Source organism: Augochlora pura, chromosome 10 (genome assembly GCF_028453695.1).
Source record: "Augochlora pura isolate Apur16 chromosome 10, APUR_v2.2.1, whole genome shotgun sequence".
Lineage (NCBI taxonomy): Eukaryota > Metazoa > Arthropoda > Insecta > Hymenoptera > Halictidae > Augochlora > Augochlora pura.
Genome location: NC_135781.1, coordinates 34,243,565 through 34,266,767, shown reverse-complemented (window position 1 = coordinate 34,266,767; position 23,203 = coordinate 34,243,565). Strand labels below are relative to the sequence as shown.

General features: G+C 45.9%; 1 protein-coding gene across 2 annotated transcripts in view; it reads right to left on the bottom strand.

Annotated features, from left to right (window-relative positions):
* Kn (EBF transcription factor knot) overlaps positions 1-20,888 on the bottom strand; it is an 88,380-nt gene extending 67,492 nt beyond the window's left edge. For both annotated transcript variants that reach the window (XM_078191782.1, XM_078191781.1), the window contains exons 1-4: positions 20,530-20,888; positions 11,470-11,623; positions 6,208-6,271; positions 1,538-1,593 (exon numbers count right to left, since the gene is read on the bottom strand). In XM_078191782.1, the coding sequence (XP_078047908.1) occupies positions 1,538-1,593; positions 6,208-6,271; positions 11,470-11,623; positions 20,530-20,600 (345 nt within the window). In that variant the 5' untranslated portion in view covers positions 20,601-20,888. The remainder of the gene's footprint in view (positions 1-1,537; positions 1,594-6,207; positions 6,272-11,469; positions 11,624-20,529) is intronic.
* Positions 20,889-23,203: the final 2,315 nt, after the last annotated feature.

Sequence of the window (23,203 nt, the reverse complement as noted above, 5' to 3'; positions counted from 1 at the left end):
TAAGAAATAAATTATTACATACGTAGCTGTCCAGTGATTACTATAGATTAGAATTTATATTTTTCTCTTAAGAGAATCACGTTGAATTTCCGTGGCGCGTTCATTTCGAAAATGTTCTCTTCGAGAAAAAGGTCGCCCGTCATTGTTCGCCGTGAGGAGCACCGAAATAAATTTTGCACTGCGGGAACTGTGTGCGTCTATCGTGCAAGAGATACACTTACTTTCTTGAATTATTTTGTTTCGTGTCGCGACCCCGGGACCTAAGAGCCTATAGGTACCTGCACCATTTTAGGAGATTAAATCATCTTGGGGTTGGTCGGTTACGGAGGTAAGAAGAGCAGTAGGGAGAAGAAAGAGGGCGGCTGAGGACGGAGGAGGGTTGGGGAAACAGAGCTGATGTTAGTTTTAGCTGATTAAATTACTAAGCCGCGATGGCCTTGCGTCGGCAGAGACCGTTCCTCAATTCGCGATCCATTCCTTTTATTAATCGGTTTCGAGTTGTCGTGACGTTGAATAATTTCCAGAGACGAATTACCAATCCGCGCGCGCGCGCGCGCGCGTTCTCCTCTCTTTAATCGAGCGATCCCCCATCAATCGACTGCGAATAAACTGCCGACAGGTTACGCTTCCCATTTCTCTAAAGACCGGCACAAATCGAATTCGGGAAAATTGCTATTCTTCAACCGGTACATTAGCAAAACGAGCAACACTGATTAGCACACGCTTTTAATGCAATGTATTGAAATATTTCTCGATGATTAATTTCTTCGTTTAATTAGACTTTCATAAAACTAATTTATTTGGAGAACTACAGAGCCTGTTGCGATTATTCTGTTTAATCGAAACTGATTCTCGGAGCAAGAAGATTTACGGTTTCGATGGAATACATGTACGCGGGGATGGTATAGTAGGCGCGAAATGCGAGCGGCGCCCGTAGGAATGAGTTCGGACCGAAAAGAACACACCCCCCGGCCACATAAAGGACTTATCGCGGCCATGATCGGCCCGTGTATTTGCGTTTGCTCGAAGGTTATGATCCGTCTTTGCTCGCTATCGCCGCGCAAGGATCTACGGTCCTGTGTACAGGGTCACAACACGTGGTTCGCGGACCGTGCGCAGGGTTCGCCACGTGGCGCAGATAACAGGATGGAGCAGACGCGCGCGACGGTGGTTGCTATCCCGGAGGGGTAGGAATCAACCCCCCGGAAAATTAAGTGCTTGTAGCTCAGATGATAACAGCGGTAGGAACGCGTCACTGCGTCTACTCGCCGAGAGTTTCCTACCCACGGAAATGCCAACCAAAACGAAACGAGCGCGCCGGCTTCCGGATTGATTGCGCTTGGAAATTCTTTCTACGAATTCTTCTTAGCAGCTCCACTATTTACGATACCTTATTATATTACATATTATTTTTATGCATATATATATATATATTTTCGTTTCGCTCGTTATTAATAGTAAAAGAGTATACTAAATGCTCTATAAAACAGTAGGGAAACGACAAACGTTCCTTATAATTATAAATATTGCTACTCACTTGTTTCGTCGCCGAGTCGATGAGCCTAACGTAGATGTCTTGCACCTGCCTGACACCTGTAACAAAAATAGCGAATGGAATAAGTGAACTCGCTTTTACATTTTCTTACAACTTACAATACAATCTCTTTCTTTTCTACAAGGCTAGGAATAATTATGGCGATATCAAAATTGAAAATTCTTCTCTTTCATAAAATCCTTATTGACAGAATCTTCTGCGTAATTCTATGAAAGCAGAGCAATTATTTCAAACGTTGCATCGCTTTATCTTCGATTAGATTCATAGCTGTCGTAAGAAAATTGTGCGCGTCGAAAGGGTTAATAGTTTGCCAGGTTCGCTGAACCGAGAGAGAGACGGTTTCTCGGGGCCTTTTTTTCCCCCCCGTTAATATAAAGACAAACGCTACTCTTTATTCAATTTAGCCGGCGAGTTTTTCAGTAATCCGGTAAGAAGGCCCCATTAAGTTAAGAACGTTGCGCGCGCAGGCATTTGCGACGGATGTGCATGGAATACGACGAATACGGAAACGGGTCGAAATTCTGACAAGTTGGGCGCCGCTGAAAGGGACTGTCCCCAGAAAAACTTACATATTAAGGAGCATTTAAGGTGGACGGCGAAGGCAGGCGGCCCCTCGATCGCATCCCCCGGGGACGTATGCACAATCTCCGGTGGTTTTTGCATGGGAGCACCGCGTATACTTTGTACGATCGAGTACCGACCCGCGCCGCGAGGAGATCGCTATGCAACGAACCGCCGCGCCGCCGGTTCGAAGGCAAATTCTTGTACGTGTAGTGCGTTAATTATTTTTGCGACTTTGGCTACCGGAAACCCGTCCCCGTCGTATCCTTCGCGGAATCGAGCAGCCTTCCGATCGATATCGCCGACGAAATTGGGGCTACGACCGCGTAACTACTTAAACAATATTAAAATTTATTATTTTATACGAAATAAAAATCCTTAGTATCGATTAAATAAAATCGATCGCTGGGCTTAATATTTTCAATCGGTTCGAAATAATCGAAAATTGTTGAATCTCTTGCCTGCCTTTTTGAAAATTGCAACAAATAAGAGTCAAATAGAATTTATTTCCGTTCTGGACATTTTTAATCGTCGGTTCAATTTCTAATTGTTAAAAAGTGTGGGCAGAGTTCTTTAATTCTCTTTCACAAGCTCCATCTGTTTTTTATTGTATTATTTGCGGTACCGTTTCCAGAAACGGGGGTGACGATCGAGCGGTGTTTATGTACTTTTTATCACACGTGAGCGAGCGTTTTTCAGAAAAAAAATTATCATCGACCAGGGATCGTAACAGTCTATTTTTCTGAACGACGATTCGCCGCGGTGCACGATAGCGGGGTTTATTGGCTAGAGCAGGCAATTCTATCGCGTGATCATCTTCCGTATGCATTACCGCATTATTACTATCCGTTATCGGCGGGCGAACTATGTTCGATGCTGTACCGGGAGAGAGAGAGAGAGAGAGAGAGAGGGGGAGAGAGAGAGAGAGCCCCGGTAGCGTGGTGGCAAGTTTTCGAAAACCGTTCGCCCGGCCTTCCACAGGGAGCACCAGGTAATCCCGGGGTGTATTTTGGACAGACACCCCCCCGTGGCTTCCGGCCTCGCGTATCCGGTAAGCCAAGTAATCCCGACATAAGACTCCCAGGCGTGGTGGCTACTATAGGCCAGACTCACGCCGCATAACGTTACCGTGGATTACGATACTCCGCCCGAAACTAACTCACAAATTACCTCGAGAAACCGTCGCGGCTTTACCAGCAAGATACTCGCTTGCCCCGACGGTTTCTCGCTCTCTCTCTCTCTCTCTCTCTCTCTCTCTCTCTCTCCCTCTCTCTCTCTCTCTCTATTTCGGCGGACAGTGCCGATACCAGCGTTTCTTACATACCTATGCACTGTTTCAGTCTGCGTGGCAAGTACAAGGTCTTAACACTCTCACCGTTAATATATACAATATATAAGAAATATATTTTTAGCATTGATTGAAGTAAAAACATGCGATAGAAAAAATAATAATTCGATTCAAAAGATATGAATAATATTCGTATTTATTAGATCTAGCATTGAATATGTATCAGACTCGTTATTATAGGGCAAGGGGTTAAGGAGAGTGATGAGGACGACGAGGCGTTAACCACCGCGCCTTTGAATGAAATAGTGCAAAGAGTTAATGAATTCAATGTACATATTAGTAGCAAATGCCTGGTGTTGGGACCAAACGGGAGTTACACGATTCGCAGAACAATCTCCGTGGACGGATCGCCGACAAAGAATAATGTTCGAGCGAGAAGAAACGTTCGATAGAGACGACTCTAATAGAAGAGGATTGCGTATAGGAGAATATAACGGCTCGTAATAAGAGCCGTGCTGATTAAGGAACCCGATCGAACGAATCAAATGGGTGGTGTCTGGTTCTTCGATGGGTTTTTGTACATAGAGAAGTCCGGTCGCCTAGTTATGCTAATGCGAGCGGACCTATCTGCCTGTTCTCAGCGGGACTTGGCACGCGATGCCGCTTCTTACGCGGCTTCTTCTCGATCTTTTGCCTTTATTGTCGTTAGAGCACCGAGCATGATCGCGGAGTCGCCGCAATGCCCGTGATAAATGTGCGCGCGTTCACGTGGTGTACGTCACAGCCTCGTGCTGCTGGTAATCGTGCTGCTCCCTTAAGATGCATCGGCGCACTTGCATAAATGAATTCATTTGTTCGACCGCTGGATTTTATGCCGTCCCGTTTACTATACATGCCGATCCGAACAGAAACACGGAGACGATTCTTCGTTATTCCGATTGAACCGGATGCACGATTCAGATTCCGCGCAGATTTCAAAGCAGGCGGAACGGAAACGTTTGTTTTGTAATATGAGAGATTTTCTTGCGGCGTAATTAAATCGCAGTTTAAATAATATTCGTCGCATGTTAATATTCGCGTGTCCTCATTAAGAGTTCGACGACTTGAAAAATGCGACAATCTCAATTATTCAAAGTATACGGTCTACAAAATAGTACGTTTGTGCTGTAATAGCATCTGTTCTGCTTTTATATACGTTTTTGTGTTTTGGTACTCGAAATAATAATAATATTGTAAAATTGGGAAATAAAATTTCGAGATCTCGGTATTTCGAGTGTTATTCGAGAGGATCGAGGCTCGTTAACCCGATCTTTAAAAACGCAGCCACCGAGAGAGAAGGAGAGAAGGAGAGAGACGACGCTCGAATCGGACATGTAAACGCGGTCGCCTCCCGAGTGTCCGTGTAATAGCCTCGTCGAGCGGCGATGACGGTCCATCAAGATTCCGAGCAGACACCCGGGTCTCGGTAAACCCGCTAAAAAGCCGAGGAACTTTCGGTGCTCCGATCGCAACAGAGACATATTTTATGTCACTGGCCCCGGGGCACCGGCAAAAAGGACCGAAGCTTCCGTCTCGCGACGAAGCAGGGAGAGACGAGAGACGACGAGAAAGAGAGTGCGTGAACGAAGCAGGGAAACGACAAGAGCGCGGAGAAATGGGGGGAGGGGAGCGGAGGGCCTCGTCGCGAAGAAGTCGATGATCCAGAGGTGGTCCCCGGGAACAGACCCCCCAAAAACGTGCTCGCATTATGATCATATTAAAAAGCCGGCAAGGCGCTATCTGCCGGGTCTCGTCCGAACGGTTTTTCATGCCGTGCATGTCAGGGAACAAGATCGGGCTCCGCGGTGTTTTCTTCATCGGGAATTTTTTGCCGGGTTCCTCGTGGCTCTTTCTCCCGACTATCTTCTCCTCATTTCTTTTCCGTTCTCTTTCCCTTCTCCCTCTCCGCCCCTCTACCCCTCCGCCCCTCCGCCCCTCCGCGCTCAGAGCCTCCCTTTCTCTTTTCCGCGGCCTGTGCGCGCACACAGAGGACACGACGAAGGCCTTCTTGCCGCGGCTCTGCTCCGCTCCGCTCCGCTCCGTTTCGAGCTCCGTTTCGAGCTCCGATCAATCAATGCGGGATTTTTGCGTTGGCAGGACTGACCGTAGGGCCGGCCCTGCCATCTACGGATACTAAAACGTGTTGCCAACATCGCAAACAAGAAATAACTAACTGTTGCAAACTGCGGAATACCCGCGGCGGGATGCACCTCCGGGATCGTAAATCCCGTCGTTCCCGCACCGACTTTCCACGCGGCCCCGCGCGCGCGGAAGCTCGCGCGCTTGTCGAGGATGCTCCCGAGACCCCCTATGTCCGGCTACCACCCGTCTTCTTTCTATCCGCCTCTGTCCGCTCGCTTGCCCACGTAATTTCGCCCGGCCTCGTCCTCCGCGACAGCGCGAACCGTGGGGGCTGTTCTGCCTGACAGATTTTTCCGTATTGCCGGATGATTCGACGCGAAATCCTCGCGCGACGACTTACCGCGGGCCAGCTTCGACGTTTCCGAGCAACTTGTCTCCGTCCACCGAATTCCGATCTCTAACGTTCCGCGTCCAGAAATACGGCGACCGAGATTCCGCCGCTGTATTTTCTCCAATGCATGGATATATTTTCTAGCGCGTAATTGTCGCGTTTTGAATTATAATTTTCAAACGTAGCACACTTCGATAGCCACGCGGCTCTAGCGATAATAAAAATAGTTTAAAGATTCATAGACAGATGTATCCGATGAGTCAGAATTAATATCGCCGGTTTATTACTCACCATTAGAGTAGAGCAGATGCAAGCTGTATTGGATTCCGTTGTTCGTTTTTTGGCCTTCGGACTCCTGGAAGCAAACGCACAACAGTTACTATAATTTTATCCATTTTTATATATTCGTCTACCTAAAAATCTACGGTTTGCTACATTACGTCCACGTATTAAATAATATCTCAAGATTTAAGACTTCCGTGAATTATAATTATTAAGCTATAGAAATGTGTGATTTTATTCGGAAACCGAAGCCAAGGGTTGCTCGAGGAAATCTTGGCAAATTCTCCGACGACGCGACGGGCTTCTCGCCGGCGAGACATCGAACGACACATTATTCCATTAGGTTGATACAAGCGGAACAGAACGTTGAATCTCGTTAATCTCGCTAAATTTCGTGCTCCGCTTAAATCGGTTCAAATGAGCGGGAACGCGAAGGAACGGCGAGAGAGCCGCCATCCCCTCCTCCCCCGCGCGCGCGCGCGCGTTCTTCGCGCCCCGTTCTATTTTAATTAAGTGCACCGTGACGTAACCTCTCTCGCGCTCGGCCTGTGCTCCACCTCACGCTAATTATTAATTTCTTGATGTGCCGGTAAGAGCCGTGCCATTACGTATGGCGTGCGATGCATAATTATCATGCTGCCCTGTTGACGAGTCATGCGTGCATCGCGCCATATGCCGCGACCACGGTAATGCATTTTCAACTACCTATCTCTGGAACACCTACGACTGTGGAACCACCCCCCGCTCGAACTCCCCTACACGACTTTCAACCTTGCATACGATCTTCGGTCGCATCGATTTTACGCGAAATTAACGTAATTAGACCGGCCGATGCTTGTTGCAAGCAGAAGCTCGTTCTCGCCGGATTTTTAAAGCATCGATTATGTGGCTTCTCGAAAGCTAAGATTCGCTAATTTCTGATTTTCCATTGACACAGTAATGCAAAAATCTATTCAACCGCTTACACCACGATCCCTTTCACGCTGCGTTCATTATCCTTAATATTTTTGATAAAAGACAATTTTTCTTTCTTTTATTATCTTTATGTACTTTTCTTTCCAAGCTTCGATAACAGAAGAATTAATTTTTATTTCGACGTTGAAGAAGTTGATAATTTATTAATTTAGTATCACCGTTTGGTTACAATTTTCAGTCCAAAATGGCGGCTTTGATCATCGATACTTTTACATGCAAGTATCTAAAATAATTTTGCGGCAGACTTTGGTAAAAAGGCAAGGAATTAATCGGCGGAGAAAATTCGATTTTCTGTGAAGGGCGTGGCAGAAAAGTGGTAGAAATCGCGAAAGAGATGATTCCCTGATTTCCGTAGGAAAAACGAAAGTTTATCGGGGCAGCGAGTCGGCTCGATTGGACATCGAATATTCAAGGCGGAACAAGCGGTAGTCCGAGGAGAGTACGTAAACCCGTCGATCGGTTTCTTCAAAGTAACGGAAAGGCGGCGCGCAGTCCATTTTTCTCTAATCGCGGCGCGCCGGTTAATCATCGTTCCGCCGGTCATCGAGCCGCGCGCGGCATCATTCTTCCGTTTTTCCCCCTAGCGCGCGCACGCATTAAGCTCGCAATGCTTCCTGTCGCGAGCGTTCGCCGGGGCCATTAATCTCGAAAATTCGCTGGCGCACGATGGACGTTAATCAGGTATATCGACCGATCCACGACTACTTTTTAATTAAACACGGGAGAAAAAGCGGATAGAATGGAGAACGGGGCAACGACGGCGACCCTGTATTTACGTAGGACATCAGTTTCCGGGAATCGTGCGCGGCGGCGGCGGCGGCTGCTGTCGCGGGCTCTCGCTTCGTGACACGCCGACTTTTATGTCCCCGATTCCCCCGGCCAATGATAGCCGTCCGCGATTGATCGCCGTCTCTCGTCCCATTGAATAATTACCGCGGAAATATATATATATATATACATATATATCTGTATTAATGTTTCTCTGTCTTCGGTTAGATAAGCCCGGGTGAGAACAGGCGTTCCTGCGCTCGGGCACAAACGGCTACTCGACACTACGGGACTGATCTATGCTCGAGGTGTGTGACCCTAATTAATAGGGAGGCCGTGCAATGCAACTGTCCCGGTCATGTGAATTATAGATAGACATGCTCTTACCGGGGGTACGAGGGGGGTAGGGGGGAGGAGCGGAGATGCACGGATAAGCGATGCAAATCGAAGCGAAGGAATAGAAAGGACATTTGTTCACCGACTTGCAACTAAATCGTCATTCTTGCTCGTAATTCATTATTTCGTGATCGCGGACGAACGATTAATGATTTCGAGCACGATTCGAGCTTTGGTCAAATAAAAAAGGAACTTTCGTTGATTTCGTCAGATATGTATTGTAATATCAAATTTTTCAGTCGATCTTGATAAAAAAGTAATCTTTGCACGATTCATGATGCTAATTGTAACCTACTTGATTTGATTTACTTTGATTGTAAACTAAATGATCACCTACTTGAGTTACCCGTTAATCACGATTACTCGCTTAGTAATTGTAATCATTAATCATGAACACGACTTCGCGTTACTGATAATCGTTAATCATTAATCAAAACTCCGAGCTGTGTTTCGATTTATTTATCTGATCTTATATATCGAGTATAATTTCGGTTTCGAGAAAATCTGGGATGAATAGGAGACTCGTTCGTTCATTGTAGTAAAACGCACCGAGAACAGTGTACCTCGATCAACGTATATGCGTCGTTGTGTTTTATAAATTGGCACGTGCCATGCGTGCATGAAGCTCTCCAGTCCATAAGTACTGGACTGCGGATCGTCGCGCATTTATGACATCGGCGGAGTAATAAAATACGAGGAACGGAACAGAGAAACCTGATTTGATTGATCGAATGCTTCTTGTCAAATGTACTAATATAAAATCCTAATGTCCGCCATAAAATTACCGCGCTACAAAATGTGTCCATCTTTTTCGAATAATGAGATCTGCAGTCGGAATTGGATTCATCAATTGTTACAATGAATTTATTAATGAGACGCGGTGTAATTAGCTCTGTCGCTGGTAGAGGGGACTTGCCCCGTTTTCGAAGAGCCCGGTCGACGAAACGGTGCGTAAACATTTGCATAAAGAAGAAAGATCCACGGTCCGGCAACAATATAGAATCGTAACGAGCGTCGCAAGTGTGTCGAGAGTTTTTCGCGGCGGCGTATAAGCGTGTACAGGTTCTTGCGAGCGAGTCGCGATGGCAGGAAGGTGCACGCCGGTCGTTCGTACAAATCCGCCGCGTAGAGCAGTTTGTACGCGGGGTATTACAAACGCATTTGTCCGAAGTCTCTCGCTTAGCCGGCGCAACGCGATTTCACTTGCGTAAGACCGAGAACACGCCGGGACCCGTGCCCGCGCTCAGTCAACTTTTCCTTAACCAGCTATACTAATTGACCAATAGAAAGTGGAGCTGCAACCGATTCCCTGCGCGCGCTGACAATCGCTTCCCATTTCAGAATATTCTCACGGGGTCACCCCGGTTTGCGTTTCCCCCCTCGTACCACACAGCCAGTCAAATTATTATTGGCCGCGGCTTTCGATTTCTCGATATTCGATCGATCGATCGATCGGTTCCACGTACCCGCCACCGGACGTCATAAATTCGCGCGGAACGTACGCGGCGACACGGCTCGTTTGAGATTCGCGTTCCTTCGCGAAAAAAAATTTAGACATCAAGATTCCGAACTAGGATAATGGCTTCATTCGTGGGGATTCTTGAGCGCGTTTCTTCTACGATTCGATTGAAAACGCATTAGGCCGCTCATGTAAACGCAAAGACGCGATATTTCCGACGGGCACGGGCACGGGCACGACGGCGGCGCCTAATTGAAAGTTCCCGCGCGGTATCAATTGCATTTATTCATACCCTCTCGGTCTTGCGACAGCTTCGAATTCGATGCTTATCCTGTAATGCCATTCGGATGAATCGCGAGTTCTACTAATTTCGCGAGCAAATTAAGTTATTCGATTCCCGTGGTTTTGTAGCTTTTTCAATTATTAACCGGTCCGTGGGTTTTTTCTTTTTTAAATGCGAGTACAAGAACGCGTTATGTAAAACCACGAGGCACGAGAGAAACGGTCGAACAAGATAATTTTGCAACGTTGCGAGTAGGAATGAAATTAGGCTAAAAAGCACGAGAAACAGCTACGCGAAAGAACGATAGAATTCCTTCGGTATAATAATTTGTTAATTAATTTATACGAATATGTTTGTTGTTAATTTTAAATATGTTTCGTTTAAAGCGAGTCGTCTGCCGATTGAAAATCGATAAATGGATCGATTGAAACGGTCGACTCGAAATTGGGAAATTTGTCCGATCGAACGCTGCGCGAACGAAAACGGGGGAGGTCCACTTATTGCACGGTAGTTGTTCGATTGCCGCGACCGTATCGGTACCCTTACGATTCCGTTCGTCCATTTCTCACAGGGTCAATGGATTTTCGCCTGTCCGGCTAATTGCTGGAAAAGCTGGAGGTGTATCCTGCCCGACTATCGATATGTATACGCGTAGGCGGAGGCGTTTAATATTTGACGTCGCCCCCGATGGAAATGGCAATTATCGAGATAAGCGTACGCTCGCGCGATATTCCCCGATGTCATAAAGGTCCACCTCTTCCTTTTTCACTTGTTCTATCGGGAAGAACAGGCCACTGCCACGGGTCCCCCATTGAAATTCAGAAGTTGTCACTCGACGATCGTCGCCGATCACTTTTTTAAATTGTTATCGATAAACGTGCGCAATTTTTCATCGATTCATCGAGCAACCCCGGTCGACGCAACGAAACCGTTCGATATCGGTCTTACCGAAAATTTATTCCGCAACTGTTTCTTTTTCTTGCACGAACAAATATTTTCTGATTTTTCATATTTATTTCGATCGCGTGGGTATATTTTGGTTGCAGTATAATGTATTAAAGAGTTGCATTTTTTGACGGTGCATTGATTTTATTTCTCGCACGAAGTATTTTTTTAGTAATTAAAATTGTCGATACTTTTGAGAACAATTCTCGTTCGAAGATCGTTTGATTGAACTTTATTTTGTATCGCCGTTTTATTCGCATCGAATGTTTGCGCGCTTTGAAATGTATGCGGAAGTATATCTAAAAATATTGATAGATAATTGGACGAACGACGCTGATAAATACGGAGACCGATAAATGTCTGTTTCGCGAACGCCGGAAGCGTTTGTGAAAAATTACTTGCGAGCCGTTCTCATGCCGTGGACGTGCAATGGAGATTGTATTACCTGATCTTTCTCGACGAAGCCCATGAACGAGGTCCTTTCTATCTCGATAGGCTGATCGTGTCGATCATAGAGCGCGATCACGAAATGGAAGAAATTGCTCTTCCTTAAATTGCTCGGCGGCTGCTTCTCGAACTGTGCTCTGCTCACGCCGACTCTGCAATTCACAAACAAAACCAGATTTTTCATCATTTTTTACCTTCGATCGCTGCCGCTGGTAATAATCAATTTCAGCGAGGAAAATTCGAAGCTTCGCGTTTCACGTACGATAAAATTGCTGCTCGCTTTTCACGTGAACTTTCTTTGTAACCCGTTCTTTTCTAAAGATGACAATAGCCATCCGTAAAAGCTTCGTTGTAACACTCTCCGTGACACACTTTTCCTTCCTCGAAAGCGTTACGGTCGCCCCGTGCTCTTATTATTTCTAAATAATGCGAACGATCTTTTTAACGAACGAGATCAACAATTTTATCTTCGCGTTAATTTTGACGCTGACAGACCGAGTTGGGAAAAATGGAGGATAAATCAGAGTTCATTTAGAACTTTGGTCAAGCTTCGTACGAAAACGTCATTATTTTAATACGAATTTATTTATGGTATTTAAATTAATTGGCTGCAACTGCATAGGTTATAAATTCTCTAAAAATGTTCTATTTTAGATATTATCCCTAATTTTAAATATTAAAACCCAAGTCGTAATAGATAATTCGACATTCGTACCGCAGAACGTGATTCGGTGAAAAATGTCGATTGATCGAGAGCGAGCGATTTTCACGATTGTTTGTATCGGCTTTCACCGGTGTCGGACGTTATGGCGATCGTTTCGTTACGGTGAACGAGTGCGAAAAGAGCGAGCATTCCGTTGCAATGTCGCAAAAACGATGCTCGATACCAAATTCGGCCGTCGCAGGTGAGATTCTCTGTTCTAGGGTCAAATAGGTACACTCCGCGCGACCTTGAATGCAATAAGAATGCCCAAACTGGTAAGAGGAAAGACAAACGAGGTTGTCCGTGGGCGAGAACGCGCAGGTGGCCTCGACGCCTTAAAATCCCATTAAGGTCTCATGTGCCGAGATTAGGCCACCGGACTCCAATGCCATCTTTGAGTAATGGCACGGAAAGTCCCCTTTTCGAGTCTGCTGCTTCACATAGTCCGAGCGCGCACGGATACACGGCTGGACTCCAATTGATACCCGTAAAACATGATTCCGAGCGTCGCGTTACATTCGTTACGGTCTTGTCCGTCAAAATCGCCGACAAATCGTCAACTGCGCGTCTTTCCACGCGACGCGTGCCGTGCGATTTACCGAGTCTGGCGTTTCTCCTTATTCGCTCCATCGGATAAGGAAATAAGCCTTTAACCCATTTGCATCGCGAAGAAAAGTCCAAAATTCGTTCTTATCACCAAAATTTGTCTTTACTGTATTTAAATTTCAATGACAGGCCTGGTATAAATAATATGCGCTTTGGTGATAAATGGGTTAATGCAAATGGGTTAATAGATTTTTCCGCGCTCAATAATTCCTGTAATAATAGGTTCAGAGAATTTTTGTTTCCCTAGATCTCGATGGTAAAGGAACAATTGTCTTTCGATTTGCCGGTACGGAGAGCTCGTCGCGTGACGAGGCACAACGCATTGACCAGGGCATAGCTGGTGAAACGGTGACCGCGCGGAAGGCATTCGAGGGTCGCCGGTTATCGTCTCGCCGATTAAAAACCGCCGCGGACGAATCGCATTATCGTCGCGGGCTGGCGCGCGGGGTTAGGTTAGCCGGGCGCGATCGCGCAGCGTGCTGCCGGTGAACAGCGCCGGCGTGAAGCGATAAAACGATCGCGCGAGCGCGCGCGCGCTCGGAATGCCATCAGGACGGACTCTCGGAGCGGAAAACTGAATCGACTGGACCGAAAATGAATAGCGGCAGTTTTGCAGCACATTTGCGAAATAAATGATGGTATCGGCGGTGCGTTTGTCACGGGAGGCGGTGGGACGTCGGTCCGCCGGCGCGCACAGCCAGTGCAGGAGCGGAGAGCCGGAGAGCAACGCTGGCATAGCTGGCGGAGCTGGCAGTGTTCTGGCGTAGGAGGGCCGGAGGGCCGGAGGGCCGGTGGAGGAAGAGGAGGAGGAGGAGGAGGAGGAGGAGGAGGCGGCTGCGAGGGGTGCGAGGGTGGTGGCTCCCGTGCAGAACGAAGAGAGGGTCCGCTGGAGGGTAGGAGGGCACTGGGGTGGCGGAGAGGCCGGGGGAGGGGAGTGATGTACTGCCCGTGTCGATAATTATCGGTGGCTGATTAACCGGCCGCCGGTTCGCGCCCCATAACTCTCGACGTCCGATTATTTTGCCCTGTTTGCCATGCACCAATTCCTATATAACGTGTAGGCACGTCCTCTACCCCCGTGCCGTTACATTATCACCTGCGGTGCTGCGCCGCCTACCCTCTCCCACCCCGCCCCGCACGCCTTTTTCGAAACCGTTGCGGATTACGGGACACCGCGCGACCGCGGTTTCAAGAACTATCCTCGTTCAAAATAACAATAACGGGGCCGCGCCGCATTTCGGGTTGCATTTCATTTCTTCGACTCTCTTTGCTCGCGGTTCGTGATTGCGTTCGCTGGCTTGCGAATTTTACATCAGAAGTACACGAATACGCGTACGGTGAAAATATTAGCGAGACGGTTGATTTACTCGGAAACTAATTTTGATATTTAAAATTTAATCCGGCTCATTTTATTCGAGGGTCTGAAACATTTTAATAGTCTCTCTGTTGTCAAGAAAAACAGGAGACACATTGGGAAGAGGCGATACGATTGTCGACAACTGTGACAGCGAGCCGCGATCTGCTCTTCCGAAATTGTCCAGTTTTGTTTCCAAGCCGAGGGTCAATTGGAGCGAATTTACGGTATTGTTAACGATACCGTATTGTGAACTGGAACGCTCTTGCATCGACGCCGGTCCGTCACGATGCATTTCCTTAAATCGACGACGCCGCGATCGCGATCGCAGGCGCAGAATCGTCCGCGATTTCCCTGCCGCGTCGAAGCAACGAAAAACTGGTATCGCACGAAAAGGCGGCTATCGCGTCCTACATCTTCATTTGTGTATTTGGCATGCGCGCGCTCGTATCGGGTTTATCTCCGTTCGCCGATCGAATCGGCGGCGTTGCTCCAGTCATCGCGAAAGAAACGCTGAGAGCCTCGGGGCCCTATGTAATGCGGGCGACGCGTTGCGCACCGACGCCAATCGTTATCTATTATCCGAAAACGGACCCGCGGCGAATCGTAAGCGCGGATACCCCGCTGTAAATTGCGCGCGCGACTATCGGCGTCATTTTGCGCTCGGCACGGCACGGCGTGCGCGCGGCCTCCACGGCCTCTGCGGACTGCGAAGGAAATCGTTTGCCATCCGCCGACCCTCGTGTTCACGGATACGAACGGATATATGTCTGTTAATAACTGTTATACGAAGCTGCTCGCTGAAACAAGAGGCGGAACGGTGCGGCTGGATTGCGCGATTCGGCAAATTTCGAAAAATTTCACCGATCGCTAAAAATTTGCCTGATATTCCTCTCGTTAAATCAGTCATTAGTTGTAAATTATTTCGTCGAAACTTCGACTAAACTACCTAGGTTTGTCATCATGATTTCACGTTATCTATACTTGACAATATTTTTATTCCAATAATTAAATTTGTTGGTTAAATTTTACTGAGCTCTTATTCCGAATCCCTTAAATTGCCTACGAAAATGTATAGCGATGGTCGATACATATAAAGCTGGATGCCTGGAAAGCAGGGTAAACGGATGGAAAGTGGTAGTAACATTAAAAGGTTGCACAGAAAACCAGTAGAAAAACCGGTACAATCAATGACCACTAATCAATGTAATGAGTCGAACGCAATGTATATCGAGATACTTAAGTTCTTTCGAGCTTTTTGCCGTTTTCATTTTCACCACCTGAAACGCACAAAGTCCGCAACCAGTTAATCGTTACACGAATCTGACATCGAGATTGACATTTCTAATTACTTTCCCTCATTGAACACAATTTTACAACGCGAATATTGCTACATAAATTCGTATAGGCCGGTCAATAAATTTATAATGCAATTTAAATTTACGAATGAATTTGTAATTAAATTTCAAAATTACGAACGAATGTATATTAAAATTTAAAATTACGGATGAATTTATAATAAAATTTAAATACGAATTTAAGCGAAATTGTGTAAAAGTCTAAGATTAATATGAGAAAATTCATAGGTTAATGGTACGTTAGAAAAGTTGATATGCCAGAGAAATGTTAAGAGAAAGAAGGATTTTGTTTAAGAGGATGAGAAATGAAAATGTATCGGTGGAGAATGGCGTTATTATTAACAGAGTCGATCTCCGTCGACTGAACGGGCGCCATTACCGATCCCCGATTTAAATATCGACTGGCTGGCAATTTCGGAGAACAGATCGTCGAATAACTGTACAAACTAGTCTATACTTTACGGCGGGAGCCGCAACCTATGCTATTTGCGCACAATGCATTACGGGCGAAATATGCGGATAACACAAACCTACGGGATATACAGTTACGAATTCGTGGATAAAGCAATCGCGGAGAATTACAATAAATCCGCAGTTAATGTATACCACCGGGCGTTAGTTATTACGAGTTGGCCGAAGCGCAGTCTATTTACGCTTGCTTCCAGCGTGATTCATAATGCGCCAGGAGATAATGAGCAATTTGTAATATATCTGAATGTAATTCGCGACCAAGCCGCATTGCCACGGAACTGCTGTTCAATTTAACGCGGCCGGTGTTTCATTGCCGTGCGCGACAACAAACTTATTAATTTGTTTTAAGATTATCAATACCGATCCCCGCCCCTTCGCGCGCTATTTATAAAAACGCTCGCGAATTTTTTCGAACGCAGATTCAAGTGAAATAAAAATCGAATTTATTTTAGGCACGAGCATTGATTATTCCGGATTTAATATTGTTTGCAGTTTGATCGCGTGATCAATCATGGTACGAATTAAAAAGTGCAATTTTTGGTTATTTCATTTTTTTTAGTTATTGGATTTCGCGACAGAAAATTGCAAGTAAAATTATTTAACAAAAATGACAATTTCCTTTCGAACGCTATGTTTTTCAATATTTTTTATTTATTCTGGTTCGTGAAACAAACTTTTTTGCAAACGTCAACTTTTGGCGTAATAACACCCAAGGCGTTGGAATAAAAAATCCTAAGAACAATTTTGCAATTAAAATATTGAGGAACATCCCTTAAGAAATCAATGACGCTTCAAAGGCGGCGAGAAAAAATTGTGCAATTATTTCGCGGAATCTTCGAACGGCGTTTAATTGAAAAGTCGTTGTAAATCAGTTTAAACGAGAGTCGGCCGGACAAAACTATAACCGGGACGATATCGCGTCTATTCAAATTTACGGCGGAAAGTTTCGTTTCCCTCCGCGCGAGAAAGCGGCCCCGGCTGGCGGCGCGCACACACGGAGGGACGGTGCCGAGCCCCGCGACTTGAAAAGAGAGTGCGAGAGAGGGCTCGCGGCGAAACTGTTTTAAAACTCCCGGCAAACAGACATAAACTCTCTCGCGCTTTTTAAAAACTCCTAAAAAAAGTTGCCCACCTAATGAAGCAGCGCGAGCGGCGCGTCGCGCGTCGCGCGACGAAGGGGCGAGATGTGTCGCCCCTGGAAAAACAATGACTTTCCCTGTAACTGCGGGGATGAAAGTAAAAGGAGCGCGCAACGGCAACTGTGTTCGACGGGCGTCGCACTCGCGAATCGGTCGAGCTATTCCATCGAATTAATTCGATTGAAAATAAAGTGTATCGTTTGAGACGAACGTAGTTTTAAAAAATTCCAGATATCGACCCTTTGGGCTTGGAAAATTTTCTCAAATGGCTTGCTAGAATCTGAAACGTATTTCTTCGCGAATTAGTGGATGTAACGCTTCGAATAAAATATAAAACTGTGCATTTCCTTTAAATTGAAATTTAATCTGATTTTTCTGGTATCGGTACAATTTACAGAATTCGCAGACTAGCTTTAAGAATAAAATACATAAGAGGTAAAATTTTCTCTTTTAAATAGGAAAATTGTTAGAACGTAGCTGTAGAAGAAATCGAACAGCATTGCAATAATTTCTCAGAAGGGGTAGAAAATGATATCTAATCCTTGTCTAAATTTACTTGAAATATTAATCAGAAGGAATTAGAATTTTATTCCAATTTTAAATAACAGTATACCATCCGTGCTTAATAAGTACAGGGTTACTCTTGAAATTAGCATTATTACCAAGACTTTAGATAGGGAGTGTATCGTTGTGAATCGGTATAGCTGACTGCGGGCGATCGATTGGGCCTGGTAGCAGTTTTTTCAGTTTTCCTTTGGAACACCGAACGACCGTAATAGCCCGAAGAGAAAACAATCACGAAAAAGAGGGAACGGGAGAAAAGAGAGAGAGAGAGAGAGAGAGAGGGAGGGAGGGAGAGAGAGAGAGCAAAAGGCGCTAAAATTCTCAATTACATTAACTCGATTCTGGTTGCCGGTTCCCGTGTCACGCCACTTGGAAGGGGTTAGTTAAGAGAACTGGTATTGGATTAGCGCATCCCCAACCCGGTCGGTTTACCTCCTCGAGTCCGCGTATCTGTACCTTCGTCGTTTGCACGTCGTACAAATCCCTTAAGCGAGGCTGCAATAAAACACGGTTTATCGTTCGCCAAATGCATCTACGTGTGAATCATTTTGAAACGGTCGCTTTCCCAAAGATAAACTGGCTGGTTGTTCCTCGGTCCATGGGTTATCGTCGCTCCTCACCCGATAATGCGGCATAATTCGACCTGTTCGCGCGGCAACCGTCGACAAAATATCGATTTTCAAATTCTCCACCATCGAATACCGCGTATCCATCCAAACGCTCGAGCCAAGACGCTCTTCTTCACTCGAAGCTCTTTTAACCGAACGAGACATTTGCCGCGACGATTGATTGGAAAACCGTGGATGGACGGCGAAAACCGTGAAAACGGTTATCAGGATCGTAAAGAGCACGGTTGCAAACGCTTCGGGTATTTTGCCTGAATTTTTGTTCGCCGATTTTAAAAGCAGCCAACATCGCGGCTGGTTTGCCGTCGGCCTGCGACTCGGAGATTAATAATGCTGTTCTTAAGCCTGCATTATGCGGCCGCGGTAATTACGCGATGTATTATGAATTGCGAACCAGAGACGGTATCCTTGGAAATATTTCCACGTGGAATTTATCCGCGACGGTATTTTTTAGGGCAGGATTTCTTCGGAGGTTCTACTTTTTTTGCCGTCGCTCCGGGGAACGCGTCAGTCGTGGTTTCGCGATGCCGGAATTCTTATATTTCGAACAGTATTGGTCAAATTGTATTTCCAAAAATGAGAGATTCACGATTTGGAAACCGTACCAAAATTCTAACATAAAGGAATCATTTTTTTAAATTGGATAATGTGCGATACTAAACGATGTATCGTTGTAACGAAACGATGATAGCTTTTTGCTACTTTAAAAATAGAAAGACGAAATATACTTGCTGATGTATGAAAAATAATTGCGAAAGGCTAAAAAATATTAAGGTTTCAACAAATCCTAGATTTTAATTTGTATAGATAAAAGTATATTCTCTGCTACCCTCTAAAATTCCTGAGAAGCTTCTCTTTAACTATTTCTATTAAATGTAATTTTTTATTGCCTTGGGAAAGAAACCTTACTGTTTACTTTCCACTGCTCCTTCTAGTTTTGAAGGGAATAGCCAAATGCACCCACATCAGCATTTCAGAATCCATTATTACAATTTTAATGAAGATTAAATCTTTAAAAATTCCTCCCCCTAATCTCTAGCAGAGCTATATTTATTATCAAACTTTTAATTTTTAAAACTTAAAGATTATGTGGAAAATAATGGAGGATTAAAGTCACTGCAAAATGACTTTGAAAAACTGAGAATAAACGTTCATTGAGAATTGCGTTCTCGGGGAAACGTCAAAAATTTGTCAAACCGTGGCTAGTAGATACAGCGAACCATGGTCAGACTACACGCGTTCAACGGTACGCACGCTTCGCCACATATTTACCAAGGGCATATTGAAAGCCCGTCTTTTGGAAGTTACTCCTATTATCTTTTGCATCTATTGTTTTTATAACATTCCTTTTTTATCATATTACGAATTCTGGGTGCCTCGTTGTCTATAAAATATCTCCAAAAAAAATTTCCAACCATACAAAAAATAATTGAGAGACTTATAACTTTGATATTACGTCCCATAAAACATTATTAACTATAATATTTAATTTCATGTGGGTTATAATTATATAACGGCGTCGCGTGGAACTGTGCTCTCTTCTTCGTTGAATTATAACGTTTAACAGTTAACTAATAGCGAGATTATGCCAGCGACGTTTAACTCTTAGTCTCATAATTTTTATTATTCACCCAGAAAGGTTCGCAGCGACGCATTTTTATCTCTTCGAGATTGAAACGGAATGCGCTCTGTACCTACGTATTCCTGCGCGCATAACGAACGCTTGATAACTCGTAAAAGAGCTGCAACAACATAAAATACGACGCTTTCGTTTCATAGAAACACGGACGCTACACAATCATACCGAAACTATTAACACAAATGCCTCGGTGACCAGGGCAAAAATCGCGGCCAATTTTTACGACACGCAGATTTCAGTTCAAAGTCGAACAAGACTGTAATATGTATCAACGTTACAGAGATTGTATATATGTGACAGATTTACAGCTTCGCCACCTGTAAATCGACATTTTCCCTTCACGTCCTCCACGTTACCGTCGTTTAACCTCCTTTAATAGAATTATAGAACTTTTTTTGTTCGTTTGCCCTTGTAATTTAGTTATTGTTACCAATTTTCTACCACAGCCTTGGCCCATAAATCGGCTAGACAACTTGTCCCTGAAAGGGGGGTGAGGGAGACATTGATCGAGAGAGATGGAGAGGTAGAAAGGGTTAGAGCAAGAGAGACAGAGAGATAGAGAGAGAGAGAGAGAGAGAGACGGGGTTAGGGTACTCACGTTCCGTTATTGGCGAGCGCAGGCTGCGGCCAAGCACGTGGCACCGGCTCTTCCTTGAGTATCTGCCTCATGTCCTGAGGCGCGAAAACGAGCGGCGCCCGCGGGTGGTGATGAGGCGGCGGCGGTGGCGGAGCTACGCTCGCCCCGTAGAGTTTGCGTCCCCAGTGACCCTCGAGTTCGACGGGGCTTCCGCCGCCGGTGGCGGTCCCCGTGCCACCCCCAGCGCCGAGTCCGAGCCATGGCGACCCCCCAGCACCCACGATCGTGGAGCTGGGCAGGAGACCGCTCCACTCGTCGGACCGCGTCGTAAGGCCGTACGGGTTCTCCTGGGGCAACAGGCTTCCTGCTTCTCGGTAACACCCGCCGCGAGAATCCGGTTCGGCTCGATCCGCGAGCCTGTTGCGACCGACCGAGAGAGAGAGAGAGAGAGAGAGTGTGGGAGAGAGAGAGAGATATCACCTCTCACTTCATCAACGTTCGTAACAGGTGCTACCCCCTCACAACATTCAACCCCGCTCGCACGCTCTCGCACGCTGGCACGCTGGCACGCTTGCTCGCAGCCGACCGCCCGTTGACACCTGTCCACACGCACCACGACCGCCTTCTCCTCCACTGATCTCACCACTCGCCGCAAGTTGTTGTTTTCTTTCACTGTGTCCTCCGCCGCGCGCGCGGTGTCTTCTTCGCTCGCAACGGTCCCCCGCGAAAAAAAGGAACGCTTCACTGAACTGTGTCTCACTTCGGTTGTCACACGCTGTGTCGTCGGCGACGAGGCCTCAGGCGACCGCTAACTGCGCGCCGGAAATATTCGGTGACCGCCTGCTCGATTCCAAGTCCACGGCTGTCTCTTCGGCTAGCTCCTCGACCGAGTTCCCGGAGCGTGTCCACGCGACCAGTCCTCGGAGATTCTCGAACGATCCATCTGGGATGGAGTAATCGAGGTGGATACGCGTACAGAGAGAGCGCAACGGTAATCTGAGCAGCGGGTGACGGTGTGGCGTGCGGTGCGTATATCGTCGGCACGAAAGTGTCGGTAGGGTGTCTCGTGACCAGAAGAGAGGTCCTTCAAGGTCCCCAGCCGCGCGTTGCTTCCCGTTACGGCGCCGCTTGTCGAATGTGTCAGGGCCGGCACGAGTGGCGTGCCAGCGAGTCCCAACGGGGACGGGTCTCGAGGATCGCCGTGGGCGTGCCCACGCCGGACAACCCGCGAAGGACCGGCCCCCCGTGGACGCCTTGCCCATCCCCGATTATCCTCCAATCCGCGCCGGTCCCTCCGGCCAATCGGATTTCGGTCGATCGGGCGGCTCTCACGCCCACCGGCCGGCCGAAGGACAGTGGCGCCGTGACGGTAACGCGACGAGGCTGTCATTCCGGCTCGAGCCGCGGACGTTCCAGGGTGACGTCGCGACGTCTCTCCGGCCCGGCCGACTTCGAGGCGACGTCCTTTCGACGTATCGTTCGCGAACTCGAGATTTTTTAATTGCAATTCCTCCGATTTTCATCGAACCTTGCCGAGTTGAAAAAATCATTCACGAAATTTCAATTTCGATGGAGATAAGACAGAAATTTCGGTGATAACGCAATCCTGCGCTCCAGTCTTTTTCTGACAAGGTTGCTTGAAATTTTTATTCAATTCTGTACCTTTTGATTGCTTCCGGAAATCATTACTTCACGGCATAGTTAATTTTTCTCTATCGATTAAATTATCTGCGATAAATTTTTCGTAGCTTCGGTACGGTATTTTTTTTTAGTTGCTATTATAAAATTTTTGACAGGGTGGTTTGCGATCGACTCTTTTGGCAAATTGCTTCACGGAATTACCAATTTTATTTCTATATAATAAACCCTCTACACTTCGTGACGAAAGGGGTGAACAAAGTTCGTGATAACGTGGTTCACGAAATCATTCGAGTTTTATCAAAATTCCTTTTAAAACATGTTTTCGATTTAACGTTGTTGCTTTATCATCGATACATAGATTCCACCAAAAATAGTATTAATAAAATGAACATCATTCGCTGCAACCCAGAAATTGCAATTTCTTCGTCGTACCAATTTTTCTACTAACAATTATAAAAATTTTGATCAATATAGATCACTTTTATTTTGAACTGTTTCTTACAGTAACTCGATTTTTCTACAGCAATCGCCTCATTTTTAACAAATCATTTTTCCAATATTGTTTGCAAGATTTTCGGTCGTGTTAGATTGCGGTGGATAGCTTTCGGTAATTGTTCCTTGAAATGATCGATTTTTCTGCAACAATAGCGCTACGAACAGCGCCGACAAACTCGAGTGCCTTCCACGGAATCCAGATGGCAACTGTGATAGCTTTGCTTCTGCAATCGTTCCAATTCTTTCGAAATTCTTGTTCAATTATTACACTAAACTGACATTCTCGTTCGATTGATCTCTTCGACGATTAATGCCTCATTTTTCCGATAAATAAATATATTGTTTGTTGCGAACAAACCGTGGATCTTCGTGGAAAATGAAACATATCTTCGTAAATTGCAACAAACGTGAGTCAAATAAAAATTGCTTCCTTTAATAACACCATAGTGCAACTGTAAGTAATATTGTTAATTGTTTTACTATAAATGCATGAAATTTGTATTATTATTACTAGATTGCGAATATGTGAGTAAAATAAAAATTATCCACTTGTATAAAG